The following is a 22969-nucleotide window of genomic DNA, read 5'->3' as shown; positions in this document are numbered from 1 at the left end:
CAGACTCCGGGCCGTGAGCTCAGCGCAGACGGCAGCCGGGCGATTAGCGCCGAAATCCGCCTTTCCCAGCCAGACATGAAAGCGCCGCCGCCGCCTGAGCAGCTCACGCCGCGTCACGGGATTTGGGGCTGAGGCCGGGGGTGGGGGTGGGGGGGGAACGTGGAAGCACATGACCCCAAGGCAGACGGGAGATACCGGCGGGCATTTCTGACCCTTTTTTCCTGGGTCACAGACCCCTTTGATAATCCGGCGCAGCGTGCAGAATCTGTCTGGAAATGTGGGCCGGGCGCCTTCCCACCGGCCGCGACCGTGCAGTGGGCCCCCGGCCCCTGGCAGAGCGGTGCCACCAGCAGGCCACACCTCTGGCCCCACGTCTCATCACACACTCTGCACCCCAGCCTTTGACATTCCCTGGCTCACAGCTGGGGAAACTGAGGCAGGGGTGGGCCAAAGGCCCACCACACCTCCATGCTGCCCACCATGGGTCATCAGGCGTGTGGAGCTGCGTCTCCGGGGAGGTGGCGGGTGCCAGGGGTCTGGAGTGGCGTCTGCCACCACGTCCAGGAGGCCTGGTTGGCCGGGACAGGGAGGCAGGTGGGTCAGGGGTTTGTCTGTTCCAGACCCTTAGGAAGCTGCTCTCCCTGACCGTGGGGCCCCCGGAAGCCTGGAGACCTTGCGTCTGTCTGTCTGTCTTCACTTTGCAAAGGAGCTTCTGGGGTGGGTTTGGGTGGCCCCTCTCCAGCCGCCCTCCCTGGCCACCTCCCTCCTCTGTCCTCTGGGGACTCCAGCAGGTGCCCCAGGACCCTGCACCTAGCAGGCCTTGTCTGCAGGACGCCCGGCAGCCCCTCCCTCCAGCCCAGCGGCGGCCTGAACACCCGCTCGGGAAGCTGGGCTCCCCCAGTGGCCCCAGCTCCCATGTGCCCAAGGAGCTGGTAGGGGCTGGGCCGCCGCGAGTCCGACATCCCTCCCGTGAGACCTGGGCCGGCTCTGGGGCACTGCCTGCCTGTCCCCTGCCCTGGGAGCTGCCCGCTATGTGAAGAATGAGCTCCAACTTCCGTCTGGGCTCCTAGAGAGTGATGGGTGCCGCCTGGTCCGTGCTGAGTCACCCTGTCCTTGGGGTGGGCCAGCAGCTGTCCCTGCTGAGACCGGATCGGGTGTAAGCTGCTCACGCTGGAGCCGGGACGGAACCGAGGCTGAGGAGACCCCAAGGCCGGCCCAGCCTGTGGTCCCCGTCTCGCCAGCATGGGATTCCGCCCTGGGTCTCCCGGGGGCTCCCCGGGCACGCACAGGTCAGCTGCAGGGCCGGAGGGTGTCCCCTTCTAGGACCCACCAGCCCAAGCGGCTGGAAGGGCCCGGGGCCACTGCAGAAGGCCTGAGCCGGGCCCTGGCTCTGTCCCTTAAGATCTGTGCGTCCCCTTAGCTCCGTGACCCGGGGCTGGGTGCTCGGCCTCTCTGGGCCTGTGTTTCAGAGCTGGGAGCCCGGGCTTGGGGGGCTGGCGGGTCGTGTCTGTAGAGGTCGTGGCAGTGGGTGGCAGTCGTGGCAGGGGTGAGGCGGGGGAGGGGCCTCCAGGAATCCGACAGCCCTGACCAGGCGGCAAGCCTGGCGTGGGCGCAGTTGGCAGGAAGGCAGGCGGGAGCCACCTGGAGTGTTGGCGCGGCCGTGGCCAGGCCTCTTCAGCCTGGCCTCGGGCCCTGGGGCTCTTCCCCAGATGGCTTCAGGCCCCGCTCGGAGCTGAGCGCTCCCAGTGGGCCAGGGGTTCCGTCTGCACCCGCAGGGCCTGATCTGGCTGGGGAGCTGGGCCCCTTCCCCCTCGGGCTGCCCGGCCGAGTCTGAGCGCAGCCCCATTCAGGGAGCTGGAGTTCGCGCCCGCCTGCTGTCCACTTGGGCTGACCTGGAAGCTGAGCACCCCGTCCAGGGCCGGGCCGTGAGCTGGTCACAAGAGTAGAGCCCCAGGCAGCTCAGGGACAGCCAGCGTTGGAAACCCCAGTCAAGCGGCCAGAGCAGGAGCAGCACACTTAGGAGAGACCTGGGTGTCCTCACTCCACCCCGAGGAACTGCTGTGTGACTTTGGGCAAGCCGGACGACCTCTCTGGTCTCCATTTACCCCAGCTGTCAAATGAGGGTGTTGGATTGGACGATGTCTAAGCGGCCTCGTACCCCTAAGATGCTGTGACCGAGGCAGGTCTCCTGTCCTTTTCCTCCTTGTCTGGAGGCTCGGGGGTTTGGAGCGGGCGGGGCTCTCCAAGCACAGATGTGCCAGGCTCCGGGTTGAGCCCGGGAGGAGGGAGCCTCCTTATCAACACACTCAGCTCCGTGTGCCATCCGAAGATAGTCCCCTTGCAGTGGCCTGTCAGGTTAGTGACACTTTTTGCAAGGTGCCGCAAGACATCTTTGCATGTCATTTCGCCCCCGAAGCAGGCAGCGGCCTTACTGCTTTTGGAGGGGGACAGGGAAGCCCAGTCCTGTTGTGCCACTTGCCTGGGGTCACACAGCATTTCGGAACCAGGTGGTCTGCTCTCAGAGCATAGGGCTGGGGGTGCTCCCTGACCCATCTATCCAGGCTGTTTCTTTTATTTTTATTTTTTTTTTGAGACAGAGTCTCACTTTGTTGCCCAGGGTTGAGTGAGTGCTGTGGCGTCAGCCTAGCTCACAGCAACCTCCAACTCCTGGGCTCAAGCGATCCTCCTGCCTCAGCCTCCCCAGTAGCTAGGACTATAGGCATGTGCCACCATGCCCGGTCAATTTTTTCTGTATATTTTTATTTTTATTTTTTATTTTTATTTTTTTTTGAGACAGAGTCTTGCTTTGTTGCCCAGGCTAGCTAGAGTGAGTGCCGTGGCGTCAGCCTAGCTCACAGCAACCTCCAACTCTTGGCTCAAGCAATCCTCCTGCCTCAGCCTCCCAAGCAGCTGGGACTACAGGCATGCGCCACCATGCCCGGCTAATTTTTTGTATATATATTATTTGGCCAATTAATTTCTTTCTATTTATAGTAGAGACGGGGTCTCGCTCTTGCTCAGGCTGGTTTCGAACTCCTGACCTCCAGCAATCCGCCCGCCTCGGCCTCCCAGAGAGCTAGGATTACAGGCGTGAGCCACCACGCCCGGCCTGTATATTTTTAGATGTCTAGCTAATTTCTTTCTATTTTTAGTAGAGACTAAAATAGAGACTAAAAAATCGCTCTTGCTCAGGCTAGTTTCGAACTCCTGACCTCGAGCAATCCGCCCGCCTTGGCCTCCCAGAGAGCTAGGATTGCAGGCGTGAGCCACCGCGCCCGGCCCAGGCTGTTTCTTGGAATGAAGACCCTTAGGAGACCTTTTCCCCCAGGACCTTGCACCAGAAGCACCCCCAACACGAGAAGTTGCGCCTTGCGGGTTTTCCTGCTCACCCCGGGGCCTGGAGTGTCGGCAGATTTCAGAGTGACTAAATCTGCCGTTTGCTGGCCTGGCTTGAAGGGAGCGTGGCGGCTGCCGACACCTCCACCCCCGCCAGCCGGGGAGCCGCGTGTGGTCGGGCGCAGCTCAGCCCTGGCCAGGAACAAGGAAAGAAACGTGGGGGCGCGTGTTCAAGGGCCGATCGCAGGGCCTTTGAACGAGTGGCACCAGGCTGTGAGTAATTGGATTCCACCCAAGCGCGGGGCTGGGCGGGGTCGGGCCTGGGTGCCTGTTTGCACGGAGCGTCATCCGGCCCGGTGGGGCTCCCAGACCTCCGAGGTTCCGAGCTCTTGGTGGGGAGCGGGTGGGCCTGGAGCCGGGACGGCAGTGTGGGCCCGTGTGGTGTCCCTGCCTGCCCTGGAGGGGAGGTCGGCCTTGCTGGGGGGACAGGAGTCCTCGGGTCACACGCATTCATTTTCTGGAGCCCAGTAACCGAGACGCTACGTCAGGAAGTCACCCCCGGTTCTCCGGGTGGGGTCCAGGGGCCACCAGCTCCGGCACCCCTGGGAGCTAGTGAGCAACGCACCTCTCGACCTGCCTGACCAGGAGCTCTGGAGTGTCTGGCTCTACGGGCCCCTGGGGGACTCTGACTCAGCCTGCCGCAGGGCTGTCTGGTCACTGGGGTCTCCGGGAGGGAGTGTGGGGACCCCCCCAGCCCCCCGCCGTGGCCAGCAGCAGTCAGGGAGTTGACAGCAGGAAATGAACCAGTGCCAGGGTGGGGGACTTGCACCCAACCCCGACCTCCAGGAGCCAGGGAGGAAGGCGCGGGTTTTTTTTGTTTTTGTTTTTGTTTTTTTTTTTTTGAGACAGAGTCTCACTCTGTTGCCCAGGCTAGAGTGAGTGCCGTGGCGTCAGCCTGGCTCACAGCAACCTCAATCTCCTGGGCTCAGCGATCCTCCTGCCTCAGCCTCCCGAGTAGCTGGGACTACAGGCATGTGCCACCATGCCCGGCTAATTTTTTGTATATATATTTTTAGTTGGTCAATTAATTTCTTTCTATTTTTGGTAGAGACGGGGTCTCGCTCAGGCTGGTTTCGAACTCCTGACCTTGAGCGATCCGCCCGCCTCGGCCTCCCAAAGTGCTAGGATTATAGGCCACCGCGTGAGCCACCGCGCCCGGCGAAAGGCGCGGGTTTTGACAAGCCCCGCGTGCAGTGGGCCGAGTTCAGGGTCCCGCATGTGCTGGGTGGCTTTGGACACAGGCCCCGGAGCCTGGGTCCGCCGCGGACGGGGCTCCCGGGCGCAGTGCCTAGTGTCATCGTGCTGGGCGAGTGCCGGGCTGTGTTGGGCCGGCCTCCAGGGCCGGGGCCCGGGCCAGCGTGGCTGCGGTGGTCAGCGGGTGCTGCCCCCTGGCCCGGCGCCAGCTGCTGTGCCGGGTGCACCCTGGGGTGGGGGAGGGGGACCAGCCCGCCTGATTCCTGGAATCAGGGAAGCCCGCCAGCCACTTCCTCTGCCCCCTCTCCAGGCCTGCCGGGGAGCAGCCGCACTGCGGGCGGCTCTGGGGAAACCGATCTCATTTGCCTGGCGGGTTGCCGGCAGTCGGGCCCCAACACCTGCACGAGGCGGGACCGGCTCCCCCCGAGCGTCGGGTCTCTGAACCCTCGCGCAGAAAGAAAGCACCTGCTTTTTTCGAGACTGCTTTGAGGAAGTCCCTGGTGGCATGTTGGCCCCTCCATCTGAAAGGGTCAGAGGGCTGCACCCCATGGCTGGCGGCCCCCCGCCGGGGCGCCTGGTGTGGCGGGAAGCCCTCCCTGCACGCAGCACCCCCACCCGCTTAGGAGCCTCAGGCGTGGAGCCGGGTCCACGGTCCTGTCCAGCCAGGGGCTGGCCTGGCCGGGGCTTTCCTGCCTTCCTGGAGCAGCGGGACCCCAGCAGGGCACACCCGGAAAGTGGGGATGTTTTTGTGGCTCAGATGCCCGACCCGGGCAGGGCAGGGAGTCGGGGCTGCAGGGGATCCCCCGGGGAGGATGGGGAGGAGGATGAGAGCAGCGAGCCCCTCAAGCCCCTCGGCAGGGTCCCTGCAGCATGCACCCCGCTCCCCCAAGAGGCCCCGCGTGGCGAGGTCGGCGGCCCCGGCCGTCTGCGCACAGTGAGCGAGCTGGGCTTTATCTCCCAGCCCAGCTGTCGCCGTGGCCAGCACAGCCACGCTTGCCGTGCAGGCTGGCGGGTCCCGGGAGGGGCGGCTTCCTGCCACCGGGTCGGCTGCCGACCGGGCAGCGCCCTGTCCCCGCCCACCCGCCCGCTCTGGCGGGTTGACAGCCACGGCCGACACAGGTGGCCTGTGCTTCCAGCTCACTGCCCCCTCCGCGGGTGGCGGGGGCCTGCCAGGAAGTCGGGCCGCCTCCCGTCGGGACTGGCCTAGCTCTGGCTTAGGGCGCTGGACCAGGATCAGTCCGTGTGTTTATCTAAGGTTTCGTGTCATCTTGACATTTAAGAGAAGGAACACAGGATAATGAAACCCTTTGTTTGCTCCTCATCCAAAGGCAACCAACGTTAAAATCCCATCATAACTGTTTTTTAGTAGAAGCAGCAAGTGTTTCCCAGCCCCCTTTGTCCCGAGATCCGCTCCGTCCTCTCCCGGCCGCCGAGACTCGGCCTCACCCGCCGGCCCGTGGTTTGTGGTTATTTTTAACGTCATGACACAGATCGTATTAACCTAAGAGGGGCTCAGCCCCGGGTGGCGTGGCTCCGGCACCTGCCGGCGTCTTCTGTCTGCCTGGCCCGTGGCCAGGGCCGCTTTCCGCGGGGAGCAGCTGGGCTGGAGGTGGGCGGGGGCGGGGCGCTGAGGTGGGGCCTGGCCTCTGCCCTGCCATCGGTGACAACTGTGACGGCGTCATTGCCCGGCGTCATTGCCCGGCGTCATTGCCCGGCGCAGCGCGACAGCACAGAGAGACAGCTCGTGGCTGGGGGCCTCTGGGCGAGTCCCCGCCTTTCCTGGAGCCCCCGTGGCGTCCCCTGAAGTGCAGAGACTGGGGCGGAGGTGACAGCCGCCAGGGCTGCCCGCTCTCTGGGGGCCGAGCCCGTGGCGGCAGCCTGCCCGCCGGCCCTCAGGGAAACCCGAGATGACGGCAAGCCCGGGGCCTCCCCGGCCGGCATGAATGGGCGGTGACGCAGTCGGGAGGCCTGGGCAGGGCCCGGGGGCACTTGAGTCCTGGTGGCCACACTCCCCGCAAGGAAGGTGCAGGCTGCCCACGCGGCTGCAGGGAGGGGCCGCAGGGGGACGTCAGGTGCCCCGTCGTAGGAATAGCCGCCACAGTGACCACTGGCGGCGTTTTCAGCCAGACTTTGCCAGCGTGCAGGGGACGGGCGGGCGTGGCCAGGCAGGTGCAGACGCCTGGGGACACCCGGGGGGCTGTGTCCCGCCCGGGCACAGCAGGGACAAGATGTCAGGTGTCCTCAGTCGGTTATCATGGATTTATTTCTTCGGGGCTTATGCCTCAAATTGCAGAATCACGTAGAATTAGTTCGGCTGGGGGAGAAGCCACCGGGTGGTGGCCCCCAGGCCTGGGTGGACCCGGCCTCTCTGAGTGTGATTTCCATCGGGAAAAGAGAAACCCGAGACCTTTCTGGGTGCTGGTGCCCCCCTGCAGCCCCCCGGGGAGCTCCGTGTGTGTGTGCGTGTGTGTGTGTGTGTGTGTGTGTGTGTGTGTGTGTGTGTATGTGTGTCCGTCCGTCCGTCCGTCCGTCTCTGAGGGCCGTGAGGGCTGCGCCTCGCACGGGCCGGCGCTGCACTGGCGTTTCCAGGTGTGGACGGCGCCTGCGCAGTGGCCGTCAGGAGCCGGGAAGGGACACAGCCACTCACTCACCCCTAGAGAGTGTCCTCGCCACCCTCCGCAGCACGGAGGGGCCACGCATAGCGAGACAGGAAGCAGGGGCTATGGGGTTCGCCGCCTCTGCACCATGTCGTTCACACGTGTGCAGCCGTGTAGTGTCCGCCGGCTCCGCACGCCTGAGCCCCTCCACAGCCCCCGCACGCGCTGGCGCAGGGCTGGGCCTGGAGGCGCCGGGGGACTTGCTGGGGTCTGGGCCGTCGCTGCTGCCGGGCCACCCCTGCCCACGCTCACCGCCCGGGGCGGGGCCTCAGCCCGTCTGCGCAGAGCCGCTCAGGCTGCTGCGAAATACCTGGTGCCATTTTCAGTTTCAACACACGCCCCTGTGGCAGCCGCAGCTGGGAGCTTGCCGGCTGTTTCCGCGCGGCCGGGCCCATGCCAGCCCTGTCCGGCCACGGCACGGCCACCATCCCCTGCCGGGCTCCTGAGTGGGTTCCTGCCAGTGGGACTCCTCATCCACCTGTTCCATCTGTCGGGCTCCACGGAAGGTTCTGGAAGACGTGGTCCCCGGGAGTCTGAGGAGTCAGGCTGTGGTGTGGAGCAGGTGGACAGCCGTCCCCGGGCCGGGCTGGCCTCTGTCACCTGAGTCTCTGGAGACTGCGCTCCGGGACCGCAGGTGTGCGGCCGGTCGGTGGGGCGGGGGGCGGGGGTGCCTGTAGAGTCCCCGAGGAGACAGTTCTGGGCGGCAGCCTGGGGCCCTGCGGTCTCACTCTTCTGTGAGTCTGGCGGTGCCAACCTGGGACTTTGGACCTGGGGGGCTGTCAGGTTCCTTAAAACAGGTCCCAGGGAACCAGAAACCACCTCGGGGGCTGGTGTGGACGGAGCCCGGTTCTGTTTCTGTCGGAGCCAGGCCCCGGCCGCCCCTGGGGCTAATGGCTGTCTCACTGCGAGTGACCACGTGGCGCTCACGCCGGCCTCTGTCCCCACAGTGCTGCTCACGGCCGTGAACTGCTACAGCGTGAAGGCCGCCACCCGGGTCCAGGACGCCTTCGCCGCCGCCAAGCTCCTGGCGCTGGCCCTGATCATCCTGCTGGGCTTTGTGCAGATCGGGAAGGGTGAGTGCGGGCCCTGATCATCCTGCTGGGCTTCGTGCAGATCGGGAAGGGTGAGTGTGGGGCCTGCGGGCCGGGGAGGGACGGCGAGCCAGCCTTGGAGCAGCGCTTGCCATGCTCCAGTTTTTACGCCCAAGTGACTTCCGTGAGCCCCCAGTGCCCAGTCGATGGTGGTGACCACATGTGGGGGGACGCAGAACATTCAGGCCCCACAGCGAGCAGCCAGGCTGGCCTCTCCCGTGCCGTGTCATGCCGGGTCTGCCTTGTGCTGGCGCCGTGTGACCTCGAGTGACCTCACATGGAGTGCGCTCTCCTGCGGCTGGGCCGTGTTCCTTGACACGCAACGACTTATCCGTGGTTCTGTGGAGGGGTGCGTGGTCTGTGTTTCTAGCAATTGCGGAAAATACCATCAGGAACGCTCGAGTCCCGTTTCCTGACTGTTTCCCAGAGGGGTCAGTGTGTCCCGGGTCTCCCCCCTCCCAGCCCCCGGCTGGCCCCACGGGGCCCCTCGCAGACAGTGCACGGCCTCCCGGGGCTGGGGACGGGCCGGTTAGGCAGGTACGGGGGATGGGGGTATGCGCCCAGCCCTCCCTCAGGCTGGACGGAGCCGTGGGGCTGCCCTGTGCTGACCTCGTGGGGGGGGGCTTTGGGCCAGCGCATGTCTGTCAAGGCCCTGGCACCGGGCTAAGTGTCCAGTAGGCACCAGCTACTATCAAGGTTAGCGTCGTTGAAGGGAAAAAATCCCACCTGATCCCCGGGCAGCTCAGGAGCGGTGACCACCCGTACAGGGAGGTGGTCGGGCCGAGTGGGGTCGGCTAGGGGAGAGAAGGCACCCGCCCCGTGCCCACAGACCTGGCCCAGCCAGGACACACGCAGCTCGGGGGCGGGTTGCTGGCGGAGGCCTTCGAGCGTCTGCTCTGATCAGACAAAGACGGGGGTTCAGGAGAGGGACCTGAATTTTATAAAAGCCAACTCGAGCAGGGACAGCAAAGAGCTTTTGTCCAGCGTGAATGCATAACGCGTCTGGCGTTCCGCTCGCTGCCGAAAACATCCTGCCCCCGGCTGTCCCTCCTGAGCCTCGGGACACAGTGCAGTGTCCGCAACATTCCTGTCCCCTGTTTGTCTTCGAGAGGTTTATTTTGTTCCCAGATGAATGCCTTCCCTTCCAGAGGACACGTTGTTGAAATGCTGACCCCTCTCTCCCAAACATTCGTGCAGCTCTGTTTCCCCAGTGGGCATGGAGCCTCGGGCAGCCTGCCCGGGCCCCGAGGACGGGGATGCGGGGCCGGGGCCTTCGAGGCAGAGGCCTGGCTCTGGCTGCGGGCACGTTGGCCGCCGGCCCACCCTGGGTCTGGAGACCGGGTCCAAAGCCTGGCGGAGCAGGCCAGGACAAGCACCTGTGTCTGTCCTTCATCCCGGTCCCTGCCCCACCCGCCTGGAGACAGGCCCCTCCTCACCTGCCCTGGGACTCAGGTGGGGCCCAGTGCAGCAGAAAGGTGCTGGCCACTGGGTCCAGCAGGCGGGGGAAGGTCATGAGGCCTGTGAGCTGACCTCGCCTCACCCTCCCCACTGGTTTCTCCACGGCCCCCGGGTGCCAGCTCTGCCAAGTTCCAGCAGGGAAGGACATGGCTCTCCCGTCCAGAGCTTGTCTGTGTGGGACTCGGACGGCCCCCGGCAGGTGAACAGGAGGGTCATCTTGGGTGAGGGACAGGAGACGGCGGCTGGGTGACAAGGCAGAGTGTGAGCCCCACCACACCTCCCGGGAGTCGGGGGAGCCATGGCTATCCCAGGCTGGGGTCACCTGGGGGGGTCTGGATTTAGTCCCAGCGTTTTCAGAAGGGGAGATGGAAGTCCAAGTGGCATTTCAGATTGAACGGCCGTCCCACGTGTCGTGGGTGGGGCCAGGAGAGGTGAGGGGGGCTTGGACCTGGTGGCCACAGGGAAGGCACAGAGGCACCCAGGGAGTGTGGGGGGTCACTGCACCCCCAGCCTGACCTCACCGTGCCGTGTCCTGACAGCCCCTCACCTGCCCCAGCCAGCAGAGGTCGTGGCCCCAAGGTCAGGCCTTTGTCCTGGGGCCGGGGGTGGGAGTGGGGGGCACAGGCTGTCTCTCTTTGCTCAGTGACGGCAGCCGGTCCCTGGGTCGGGGGGTGCACAATGGGACCCGTTGTGGTCTTGCTGGGGGTGGAACAGACCGATCCTCCCTTGAGCAACGACCACTGGGTCGGGTAGTCCTGTAGATAAATGGCCTCACTGGAAGTCCTCCTCTTCCTCCTCTTCCCCCCACGCCCCATCCCTGGGGACCACAATTCCCCTGGAGTGAGATCTGCCCTCTTGCTCTGTCCACAAAAAGGAAACAAAGTCCCGGTTTGCTGTCTGCAGACACGGTTGGTGGGAAGATGCCAATGCACAGCTGGCCCAGGCGTGGTCTGCAGCCGGGAGCGGAGCCCCTCCTGGTGGTCCCGTGCCGCAGGCAGTAAATGACCACGCGCCCCCGGGGCAGAGGGGGAGACAAATCTGCAGTTCGCCTTAGAGTGTCCAAGATGATGGCTTTCATTCACTTCTCAGGTTCTGGAGCCCCCCGGGGCTCAGAGAAGGGGGTGGCCTGGCCCCGGTCCCACAGCCTGACCCCACAGGGCCCGTGACGAGAGGCACAGTGTCGGGAGGCAGGCCCCTACTTCCACCCTCGATGTGCGTTTGGAGAGACGGCACTGCAGGGCCCGGCAGGCTGCTGGCGGGTGGTCCGAGCAGGGGCGGCAGGACGTTCCCGAGTAGCTGGGCTCTCAGCCCAGACACCAGGCCTGGGAGGACACGTTTGTCCTGGGAGGGCCTAGGTCACAAGGACATCTTCTTGGGCCGGTCCCCGAGCTGCTCTGAGCCTCAGTTTGCCCGTCTGTAAAATGGTGGCAGCAGCCACAGCACCCGCAGGGCCACTGGACAGGCTGAGTGGAGGGCTGGCTGGGGGGGTCCTCCAGCGTGTGGCTGGCATCACAGAAGCCCCAGGACCCCGCCAGGAGACAGGCCACCAAGCGCCCTCGGTGCCCTGCTCACGTCCCCCTGCCCAGTCCCTTCAGCCTGAGAGGCTTCCTGGAGGAGGCGGCGCTGCCCTGGCCTCTGAGGTGGGACGGCCCCGTCTCTGCCTGGAGTATCGGGGCCCGCCAACGATCCAGCCTCACTTGTGCTTGATGGCCCCGCGTCCAAACAGCCACACAGGGGGTCACGGCATGGACATCTGGACTTGGGGGGACGTGGCTCAGCGCACGGCAGGGCCGGAGCCTCTGTGCAGCTCGGTGGGGAGCAGGCGCGGCTCGCAGGCTGAGAGCCGGCCCCACGTGAGTCCAGGGCGAGTTTAACTGAGAGAGACACCGGCCACAGCTGCCGAATTAAACCTCCCGTGGGAGTTCTCAGGCCAGCCTCCCCTTGCTGGGGGTTTCGGGGTGCCTGTCTGAGAGTGAGGCATGCCGCCCAGGCTCGGGTGACACCAAGACGGCAGGACGCCGTGCGCAGGTACCCCTGTATGGCCCCCAGGCTCAGGCCCGGCTCGAGTTCGGCCGTTGCTGCAGACGGCCAGGCCGGCAGGGGCTGCCCCGAGGGCGGAGTGCTCCCTGCCCGGCGTCCACAGAGCCTGGGGCTTGTCTCGGGCGGAGGGAGCACCCTCCCCCTCCTGGAAGGACGCGTGCGTGAGGCAGGGCCGCTGCGTCTCCTGCGAGTTGCTCCCCGGCGACCACTTGTCGGCCTGCCGGGGCTCCGCACTGATCCAGCACCCGGGAGAACAGATGGGATCGCACGCTTCCGTCGTGCCGAGCTCTGGGGTGGGATCCAGGGGCGGGAAGCAGGGCTTCTGCACACGGCCGGTGCTAGGGCACTTCCTGGGCGTCCGCACGGCCTGTGGGGTTGGGAGGGGCCTCCCCAGTCCAGACTGGAGATTCGAGGTTGACCTCGAAGCAAAAGGGGGACTCTTCTAGGAGTCTGAAGCGCTCAACTCTGGCCGTGGTGAAGCAGCAGGGCTGGCGGGGTGCAGCCAGATCCCCCCAAACCGAGATTCCCACCCCATTGGGGTCCCCAGACGTCAGACAGCCAGAGGGCAGCGGGCGTCCGGGGCATGGCGCCAGAGCCGGGGTGGGGCCCTGGGATGGGGAGGCCGGGTGCTCTCAGGGGGGCCACACCTTCTACCTGTGCCCACCTTGGGCAATGGTCCCCAACACAGACCTGCACCGGCCGTGGCCAGCCCACCTTGCGGACGGGAGCTGCCCCCTCGGCCGCTCACTGAGAAGCGTGTCTGTGGCTGCGGTGGCCTGTCTGCCGCCTGAGACACACAGCGCGGAGCCAGGACGCTCCCCGGGGTGGCTGAGGCAGGCGTGGTCTCTGCTCATGGACCCCATGGCTGCCGCGACTCACGGTGCCGCCCGTGAGCCCCAGGGAAGGCTGGCCATTGCCGTCGCTGCCGTAGCAGTTGCGTGACACATGTCGTGTCCTGGCGGAACGGTAGCCCCATCCAGAACCCGAGAACGTGGGAAAGGGTCATCCCGGGTCAGGTTGGGCCCCAGGTCCGGGTTCCGTGTCCTCAGAGGGACGTGGCAGAGGCCTCGGTAGACCCATGTCCCCGGCGGTGGGCGGGGCCCACGCAGCTGCCCGCCCCTCCCGGGGGACAGACACGTCCCGCCCACCTCAGACGGCTCCGCGGTGCGTTCAGTTGTCCCAACGAAAGGCCTTCACCCCGACATTTTTGTGTGTGACGGCATTTTGTTCCAGGAACGTTCCAGAACTTGCTCCCTCTCTCTGACCCTGCATTCCTTTCCTTGCGGCTTTGCCAGGTAAGGCGTCTAATCTGGATCCCAAGTCCTCCTTCGAAGGCACCAAGCTGGACGTGGGGAACATCGTGTTGGCGCTATACAGCGGCCTCTTCGCCTACGGAGGGTGGTACGTTCCGGAATGTCTGTGTCCTTTGGCCTGTGGACACGGGCTCGGAAGCATCCAGAAACTCCTAACGTAGCCGTCCAGGGCAGCTGCAGGGAGCATGTGGCGTGGGGAGTGGGGGGCTGTCTCCGGGAGCCACTCGGGGCCACGCGCATCCCAAGGAGCAGGGAGAGGATGCCCGGCGGGCATGGGCGCCTCTCCCAGCCTGCGTCCCGGGGCCTCGGTTGGCGGGAGGGGCCAGCTGGGCCTCCCCTCCTGTCCCCAGCCTGGCCCTGCTCCCAGGCCGGCTGCACGGGGACTTGAGCATCGCTGCCGGGTGGCAGGTGGGCGGGGAAGGAGGTGCTGGAAGGCGGTGAGGGTGGACGGGGCACCCTGGAGCAGGGGCGGCCGGCACTGGACTGGCGCGTCCAGGTCTGCTGGAGTCCGGCTGCGCAGACCCCTGGGAGGGCCACCCTTGGAGCCTCCCCGTGGTGACTCTGACCCCGGGCGTTGGAACCCAGACAGCACCCTCAGTGCTGCGAGGGACGTTCTGCTGGGGCCCATGGGGGCAGAGCGGAGTGGGGTGGTCACCATCCCAGGAGACCCGCAGGGAGGGTCCTCAGGGCTGGCAGAGGCGTCTCCTGCCCCTACCTGGAGCAGCCAGGAGGGGTTTCCCCGTGGGATTCTGTATTCTTTTCCTGATGATTTCCTGTGTCCTAGCGAGCAACGCGTAGTTAAACTCTGTTCTCTGAATCGTAGGAACTACTTGAACTTCGTCACGGAGGAGATGATCAACCCCTACAGGTGCGTGCTGGGGCAGGCGGAGCATCTCTGCACTGTTCTGACGAGACAGGGAGGGGTTCCGCTCCACCCAGACCTGGCGGTGGGCTCAGCCCCGCCTCTCAGTGGGGCCGTGACCAGGAGCCTGCAGGGTCGGCCTGGCACGGGCAGCTGCTTCTGCCTGGCCCTGTGACCTTGACCTTGAATGCGGGGGTCCCTGAGGGCAGGCGACATGGATCCCCATCTTCAGCTGACCCCAGCACCCGAGGGTGGGCCTGCACCTGCTCCCAGGACGGCGTGTGCCCGAGTGTCCCAGGTCCCTGCAGGGTGGGTGGCTGGGAGGAGCCACCGCGCTCTCAGGCCTGGTTCCGGCTGCACGGCTTGTGGCTGAGCTGTGGGGGCTCCAGCCAGCGGCCTCCGCCCTCCTGAGCCCTCGGGTCTCCCGGAGGAGCCCATTTCTCAGGCGGGTCAGCTGACGCCGGCGGCAAGTCACCACCTGGGTGTGCACAGCATCAGGCAGGGCACCTGGCTCTGGCGTGGCCTCTGCGGCGGCATCTCACCCTGCTTCCCGCCCTGCCCCCAGGAACCTGCCGCTGGCCATCATCATCTCCCTGCCCATCGTGACCCTGGTGTACGTGCTGACCAACCTGGCCTACTTCACCACGCTGTCCACCGAGCAGATGCTGACGTCCGAGGCCGTGGCCGTGGTGAGTCACAGGCCTCCTGCCTGCGGGGGCTGGGCGGTTGCCATCGGGCTCCGCCGTGGGGGACTTTGCTAAGCTGCCCAGAAATGTGGGGTGTCCTCCACCTCCCCTGGTTTAGAGTCCCAGGGGCTTCAGAAACCCCAGTGCCCGGGCCTCAGGCTGCACCAGTTATAAGTCGGCTAGTCCAGGATGGTCCCCGGCTGCTCCGGTCATTTTTAAATCTGAGTGCAGGCCGGGCGAGGTGGCTCACGCCTGTGATCCCAGCACTCTGGGAGGCCGAGGTGGGGGGATCGCTCAAGGTCAGGAGTTCAAAACCAACCTGAGCAAGAGCAAGACCCCGTCTCTACTAAAAATAGAAAGAAATTAATTGGCCAACTAAAAACATATGTACGAAAAATTAGCCGGGCATGGTGGTGCATGCCTGTAGTCCCAGCTACTCAGGAGGCTGAGACAGGAGGATCGCTTGAGCCCAGGAGTCGGAGGTTGCTGTGAGCTAGGCTGACGCCACGCCACTCACTCTAGCCTGGGCAACAAAGTGAGACTTGTCTCAAAATAAAATAAAAATGAATCTGAGTGCAGAAGGACCAGAGTCAGTGACGGCCGCGTGAGTTGAGAGGAACTGCTCCCACCAGCTGGAGCAGGGTGGGGGAGGCCCGGGCCGTGTCCTCAGGCGCTATAGACGTTCGGGGGGCCTGCAGCACAGTTGGGCTCACAGCCCCCCGCACGGCTCCCGGGCCCCTGCCGCTGCCTCCCCGGCCGGGTGGGGACCAGGTGGGAGCAGGGAGTCGACACTGGGGCCAGCCTCGTATTTGACCACGTTGGCCAAGAGCCTACTACTTGCAAAGCGCTGTGCCAGACCCAGTGGAGGACCAGAGTGAGGACAGCAGGACCCCACCTGCAGATGTGGGCGCACTGGGCGTAGCGAAGGCAGAGGTTCCCGGTCAGGTGTCGCAGAGGAGGGAGATCAGATGGGGGCCGGGGAGGGTGGGCCTGTCCCAGGGACGTGGTCCCCAAAGCCGTAGTCCGGCCCCCAAGGTCCCTGCACACCCAGCTGTCTCCGGGCGGGCAGGGGAGGGCCAGGGTCAGTGTCAGTGTGAGCCGGACTGCGCCGCAGGTGGGGAGCTCAGGGCCCCACGGTGTCGGCACCAAGGGAGGTCACGGGCTGAGCTGCTCAAATGGGCAGTAAGGGGGACCCTCCCCCTACCCGGCCTCATGCCCACCGGCTGTGTCTGTGCAGGACTTCGGGAACTACCACCTGGGGGTCATGTCCTGGATCATCCCTGTCTTCGTGGGCCTGTCCTGCTTCGGCTCCGTCAACGGGTCCCTGTTCACATCCTCCAGGTGAGTGGGCGCAGGCAGCCCCCGCACGCCGCGTGCAAGCGTGTGCTTGGAAAGCTCGTGTCTGTGACAGCGAGTTACGTGTGGTTAAAGGGTTCTCGTGACGCAGCAATGACAGAAGCCCGAGCTCCACCCTTTCCCACCCCGCCCAGGGAGACTCGGGGCTCTGCATCCTGGTCCCGTCTCTCGGCCACCTGGGCCGGGGCTGCCGCTGGCTCCCGAGAGCCCTCGTTGCCTGCCGAGTGGGTCCGGGACGCCTTGCCGCCGCGCGGGCCGGGCTGACAACCCACCCCCTCCGCCCGCAGGCTGTTCTTCGTGGGGTCCCGGGAGGGCCACCTGCCCTCCGTCCTGTCCATGATCCACCCGCAGCTCCTGACGCCCATGCCGTCCCTGGTGTTCACGGTAAGCTGCGGCTCGGCCCCCGCCCTGGGCCCGGGACCGTCCGGGGGGCTCCCCGGAGGGAAGCGCCGAGTTTGCACACCGCGCCCTGCGGCTTCGCCTGGCGCGTGGCCAGGGCAGCGGCGCCCACCGGGCAGGAGCGAGGGTGCGGGGAGGCAGAGGAGCGGACACGAGCATGGCCTGGCGCCTGTGTCTGGCACTGCACTGCCAGCCCTGCTGACACCAAAGTGCGCCAGACGGTTTTTGGTTCCTAATTCCTAAGAGGATACGTGGTGTGACACACAGTTCAAACTCCACAAACGGTGTGGGGCAGAAGCTCGCCGCCGGGGAGCCACGTGGTGTGCTGTGCGCCCTAGGGCTGCAGCAGGGGGCTGGCAGGTGCGGCACGCGGGGTGTGTTTATAACATCGCACGGTCCTTCTCTGGCCAGTGCTGCCTGTGTCCCTGCCAGTATGGGCAGTACTGGCTCCCCAGTGCCATGCCTCCCTCACCCTGAAACGTGGCTGCACGTGGGCCCTGCCACGGGGCTGCCAGAGTGTCCTCGTGGCACGGCGGCTGCTTCCCCCTGACCCCGTGGGGACAGCCACGGGGTTGGCCGCGGGCCTCACAAGCCACCCCACCCGGCCGTCCCCTTCCCTCCTTTGGCAGCGGGTCGGCAAGTGCAGCACCGGAGGGTCAAGGGGAGAGTTGGGGGCGTGCCGACGAGTCCTGGCGTGTTCTAGAACTGCCACACAGCTTGGCCTCGGTTGGGAGGCGGCTGCGAGGTGCCCGCGGTCGGGGGTGTGAAGGTCTATAGCGGTGCCCCCTCCCCCCGCCCCCCCACGGGCGTCTGCTCAGCTCCGGCTGCACCATCAGCGCGGTGCCACGGCATTCAGGCTCGCCCACCGTCCATGCGGTGGGGCCTCCTCCAGGTCCTTAAACCCGGACGCTGCCGTTTGCTCCTCGCGCCTCCCTCTGCCGCCCGCGCCTGCGTGGGGCCCGCGCGGTTTGAAGCCAGGGCAGGCAAGAGTGGCCGGCCAGACGGTCCCGGGGTCGGGGTGGCCGCCACCGTCCCCCAGAGCAGCCGCCGGCGGCTCAGCCCGCTCCGCCCCTCCTTCCAGTGCGTCATGACGCTGCTGTACGCCTTCTCCACGGACATCTTCTCCGTCATCAACTTCTTCAGCTTCTTCAACTGGCTGTGCGTGGCCCTGGCCATCATCGGCATGATGTGGCTGCGCTACCGGAAGCCGGAGCTGGAGCGGCCCATCAAGGTGAGGCCGCTGGGTCGGGAGCCGAGCCCCGCGCGGCCCGTCGGTCCTCCGTCCTGCCCCCGCGCGTGTGCGGAGGCCTCGCCCCAGCCTGCGCCTCCCCCTCCCCCACAAGCCAGGGCTCGGGCCACCGTCCCCAGAGCAGGAGCGTGTGACGGGCGCCTGCCTGGGCCGCCAAGGCGGGGTCAGTCCAGCCCGGGGCCGTTGCCCGTGGCCCTGCCGAGTGCCAAGTGTGGCTCGGGGCACTGAGGTCATCCAAGGACGACAGGCCCGAACACGGTCCCGCCCGGAGGGCGCTGTAGCAAGGGAGGGGGGCAGACATGGGAGGGGATGGGGCCTGTGTGGAGCGGGGCGAGGCAGGGCGGGGACGGGGCGAGTTCCAGCCCTGGGCAGGGCGAGGGGGCAGGAGCTGGTCTCCAGTGCGTGGGGCCGCGGCGGGCCGGCCTCACCCCAGGTGAAACATGGAGGGTTTGGGGGGCGCTAGGTGCAGACTGGGGCGGGGCCCTGGTGGGCTCTCCCCTCCCTCGGCGGCTCTGCCCTGGGGGGCAGCCACTGTCAGCTGGTTTCTCTGATGAGGGGTCGGCCGATGAAGGCCACAATTCGACTGGGGGCCTGGGGAGCCCCTCAGCCTTGGCCCCCAACTCCTGCGTTGGGGAGTGAACAGGCAGAGCCCCCCAGTGGCCGCCAGCCCAGGACCACGGACAGGACCAGGACGGAACAGGGCGCCTCCGGGTCCAGGACCCCCTTGCTCGCCGTGTGCCCTCAGAGCCTGGGCCCAGCCGCGTTTGCGTTAAACCTCGGCCCGTGCGCCCCACGCTGCAGTCCGAGTGCAGGCTGTCGTAGGGGTGGCCAGGAGGGGCGCCCCATCCTTCACGGGGGGCCAGCTTGCGCCGTCCCTGGCCGCCAGGTGGGAGGTGCAGGGAAGAGGGGCGAAGGGGCAGCTCCCCCCGCCCGGGCCCCTGGCGGCCCCTGCATGGTGTCTGTCCCGTGCGCAGGTGAACCTGGCGCTGCCCGTGTTCTTCACACTGGCCTGCTTGTTCCTGATCGCCGTCTCCTTCTGGAAGACGCCCGTGGAGTGCGGCATCGGCTTCATCATCATCCTCAGCGGGCTGCCCGTCTACTTCATCGGGGTCTGGTGGCAGAACAAGCCCAAGTGGCTCCTGCAGGGCATCTGTGAGTGCCTCCCCCGCCCAGGGCCGGTGGGCGCGGGCGGGCGGGTCCTGCCCCTGGGGCCCGGCAGCCGCCCCGGCCGTCCCCACCCGCGGGGCTGAGAGCCTGTCGTGCTGGGTGCGGGACCGTACCGCGCCACAGAGGGTCCAGCCACTGTGGCGTGTCGACAGTCACTCGGGCCCCCGTGTTCCCGGGATAAGACGCTCAGCTCCGACCAGCCGATTAATCTCCCAGCACAAGGGATTGGGAAAACCAGGCTGCCCTTGCCAAGCACCAGAACCCCGCCCGCCATGGCGCCGTGTGCAGCCGTGGCCCCAGGGGTGGTTTGCACTCGAAGTCCTGTCCGCCGATCTCACCCACTGGAACCGTGGCCAGGCTGCTAGAAATAAGGCCTCGGTGTCTACAGGCCTAGATCCTGACCACCAACCCCGGGTGGCTTTTAAAACTCCCAGGGTGAGGCCGGGCGCAGTGGCTCAGGCTTGTGATCCCAGCACTTTGTGAGGCCAAGGCAGGAGGATCGCTGGAGACCACCCTGGGCAACATAGTGAGACCCCTTTACTGCAAAAATAAAATATTAGCCAGACTTGGTGGCTCACGCCTCCAGTCCCAGCTACTCGGGAGGCTGAGGCAGGAGGAATCACTTGAGCCCAGGGGTTCGACGCTGCAGTGAGCTAGGCTAATGCCACAGCGTTCCAGCCTGGGCAGTAGAGCAAGACCCTGTCTCAGAAAATGAATGAGTAGGCTAGGCATGGTGGCTCACACCTGTAATCCTAGCACTCTGGGAGGCAGAGGCAGGAGGATTGCTCGAGGTCAGGAGTTCGAGATCAGCCTGAGCAAGAGCGAGACCCTGTCTCTACTAAAAATAGAAAGAAATTGGCTGGACAACTAAAAATATATAGAAAAAAAATTAGCCAGGCATGGTGGCACATCTGCAGTCCCAGCTACTTGGGAGGCTGAGGCAGGAGGATCTCTTGAGCCCAGGGGCTCGAGGCTGCAATGAGCTAGGCTGACACCATGGCACTCTAGCCCGGGTGACAGAGTGAGACTGTGTCCCAGAGAATGAACGAGTAGATAGAACCCCTAGGGCGGCCAGGGGATGCCCCGCCCCAGGCTCTGGCCCCTGCTGGTGACTGGGAGCCACTCGTCATTCAGGTAGCACAGTCGTCTCCAGCCGGAACGCAAGACCCCTGCTAGTGTCAGACTTCCCCCCCAGAGCGATTGCTTTGTAGAAAGTCCAAAATGTGACGGGTCTCCCTGGGGAGCCCTGGCTGACAGCGGCGATTCCGCTCAGCTCCAGCCCGGCCCGCGGGCAAGCCCGGTTGTCGTGGGCGACAGGCGTGCTCGCTGTCTGCCGAGTCTTAAGCTCAGGTGTGGCCCCAAGGGAAGGGCCCGTCCTGACCCAGGTGCCTGGGGGGTGGGAGTGTGCTCCACGGGCCTCGCTCACCCCGGCCACAGGGCCCTGAACAGGGGAGGGGTGCACCCGGCACCCTGCCCTCGGCCACGCCGGCCCCCAGGACCTGCAGGGCCTCCTGCCGGCAGGGGTGGTGGTGGGGACTCCCGGGCACCCGGTGTCCATGTGCACAAACCAGGGGGTTTCTGGGCTCTCTTACAGCGTGGGGGTGTGCGGGCGCCTCACTTCCCAGGAGGGGGCAGCCGCCCACTCCCAGGCTGACCCTGCCCCCTCTCCCGGCAGATTCGGTGACGGTCCTCTGCCAGAAGGTCATGCAGGTCGTCCCGCAGGAGACATAGGCGGAGCCAAGAAGCTGCCGGAAAAACACGCACAGAGACGACCTCGCAGCAACTCTCCCCTCGAAAAGCAACTCCAGTCCCCCGTCGTCCACACGGCCGGCCGGGCGCCACCAGCCGCCTGTCCCTCGCCGTCCCCTCCCGCCCCGCCCCCGCCGGCGGGCAGCCGCGTGCAAACCGGTACGAATCGGGTCCCGGACTGCGCACTCCTCGATGCCTGAGCTGTGAACCGCGCAGCAGCCAGTACCCCGACCACGGGCTGTCTGCCAGCCCCTCTCCCTTCCCGCCTCGGTTCAGTTGTGTTTTTTTGTTTTTTTTTTTTAACTTAAATTTCGGGCCGATGCCACCAAGATGATTATTTTTTCAAGAGCTGGGGCCGGGCGCAGCAGCAGGAGAGACGCCCTTCCCCTGGCGCCACCCCAGCAGCGTGACATGCCTGGGAGGGGCCGGGTCGCCTGAGCGGACGGAACTACTGAGACCCAGCCCCGACCTCCGACCTGCACTGACGCGGCTGGCCGGACCCGGGCCTCTGCTCGGCCTTCTCGTTCTTGTATTGTTATAAGTGTAGCGACGTGCGTTTCTGACGGCCAGCCCCGTGGGCCGACGTCTCTTTGCCTTAAAGACCCTAGCTGGTCCCTCCCGGCCACCAGCCCCAGCAGAGGGAGACGTTTGGGTGACGCAGCAGCCGCCGTGCCCATCCTGGCGTCGACTGCAGCCCGCGCTGCCGGCCAGGAGGTGCTCAGACCGGCCCGGGTCCCACCCCAGACGCCACCCTGAGCAAAGGCCCAGCCCGCGGTGGCTTCTCCACGGGGTCACCCGCTGCCGCAGACGGGTGCGGGACCCCCTCCCAGGCCGCGTCCTCGGGTCGCCCTGCAGGGCCGGACCCTGCGCCCAGGTCCCTCTCTCGCTGGGGCTGGGGCGCCAAGGTCACGCCAGGCTGGTGGGAGGCTCAGCCTGGGATCCCCGGTGCTGGGTCCCCCCCCGCCCGGCCCGGAGACCCCGCTGCAGACGGGAGGGACCACTCGGGGCTGCGTCCTGTCACACTTGCTGGGCGGGGGGTCCCCGAGACCCCGCCTGCCCGTCACCAGCCCTGGGGGGAGCCCCCGGGGAGGGCAGTGGGACCACAGGGTCTGTCCTGGAAGAGCCGCCCTTCCTCGCACGCTCTCCCGGCCCTGTGCGCGGCTCTCGTTTTCTCTAAAGCACATCCCGGCGTAGCGAGCATCGCCTTGTCGCCTTGTCGAGTCGTTTTGCTTTTGTTCTGTCTAACGTTTGACTAATTTAAGAGGATGCCGTCGGCGCTGTGTCTATTTATTCCCAGAGGTCAGTGTTCGGCCTCGCCGTTGCCGTGGCGCAGGGTGTGCCCGAGTCCCCTACGCTCCCAGCCGCGCGGGGCCACCCACTGTGACGCCGGCGACCAGGCTGGGACGCCTTCCGCCGAGGGCAGGACGAGACACGACGCGTGTGGCTGGGGCACCTGTTCTTATTCTCACGTTAATGGCTAACCTGTTACACTAGGCGGGTTCGGGTGGGAAGTTCGGGTTTTTTTTGTGGGTTCTTTTGTTGGAGTTTTTGTGTTTTTAAAGAAAAACAATCAAAATTATAAATGCTGCTGATGTTCTGTGTTCTTCTGCACCACGTTCTGGGTGTGGGAGGGTTTCCCCCCCATTCCTTCCTGTAGCTGTGCATTCATTCATTTATTCATTTACCATACTCATTCATTCATTCACCATACGGCCGGCAGAGGCACGGGGGAGGGGGCCGGGCCAGGACGGTGGACACAGCAGGCTTCCAGGGGCCAGCCCAGGCTCAGGAGGGGTCCTGGGCCGGCTCAGACCCCGGGCTGCAAGTTCAGGGCCTCGGGAAGGAGAGAAACCAAACCTGCACTTGGTCACATGCTCTTTTGCGATTGGTCCCTGGGCGTGAAGCAGTTTGGGGAGCTTTGGTGAGGCCAAGGAAGGGTGTCGGGGCTCTGGCCTTGTCCTGGGTTGACCCCTGCTGACCTGAAGGTGGGAAGGTGTGGGGAGACGGGACCCCTACTCTGCACCCTGGGCCTACCCCAGCCCGGGCAGCTCCTTCCCCTTCCGCTGACGGGAAAGGGCTTTGACACCTGAGAGGCTGTCCCCAAAGCAAGCCAGTGAGCTGCGCGTCCCACCGCTGTGCCCGGAGCAGTGCGGCCTGCTCCTGCTCCTCCTGCAGCGGGAGCTGGGGAGAGAATATCCCTGCCGGTTCCGTGCCAGATTAAATGCTCTCTGGGTCAAAGAGGGTGACGGAAGTTTCCAGAAGTTCCCTCTGCCTAAAGCAAGAGCCTTGGCTGCCAGGGACGAGGAACCTGCCTGCAGAGCAGCGGGCGGTGGCTTCTGCTCACCTCAAGAA

General features: G+C 65.8%; 1 protein-coding gene across 2 annotated transcripts in view; it reads left to right on the top strand.

Annotated features, from left to right (window-relative positions):
* SLC7A5 (solute carrier family 7 member 5) overlaps nt 1-22199 on the top strand; it is a 28412-nt gene extending 6213 nt beyond the window's left edge. Inside the window, exons 2-10 of one of the 2 annotated variants that reach the window (XM_075995853.1) lie at nt 8195-8320; nt 13132-13237; nt 13973-14017; nt 14577-14700; nt 15935-16038; nt 16341-16437; nt 17596-17683; nt 18676-18853; nt 20544-22199. In XM_075995853.1, coding sequence (XP_075851968.1) covers nt 8195-8320; nt 13132-13237; nt 13973-14017; nt 14577-14700; nt 15935-16038; nt 16341-16437; nt 17596-17683; nt 18676-18853; nt 20544-20817 — 1142 coding nt within the window. In that variant the 3' untranslated portion in view covers nt 20818-22199. Of the gene's footprint in view, nt 1-8194; nt 8321-13131; nt 13238-13972; nt 14018-14576; nt 14701-15934; nt 16039-16340; nt 16438-17533; nt 17684-18675; nt 18854-20543 lie in introns of both variants that reach the window. The other variant, XM_020282706.2, reaches the window with a different exon arrangement.
* The last annotated feature ends 770 nt before the right edge of the window (nt 22200-22969 follow it).

This window comes from Microcebus murinus, chromosome 20 (genome assembly GCF_040939455.1).
Source record: "Microcebus murinus isolate Inina chromosome 20, M.murinus_Inina_mat1.0, whole genome shotgun sequence".
Classification (NCBI taxonomy): Eukaryota; Metazoa; Chordata; class Mammalia; order Primates; family Cheirogaleidae; genus Microcebus; species Microcebus murinus.
This window is presented reverse-complemented; position numbering and strand designations above follow the sequence as displayed.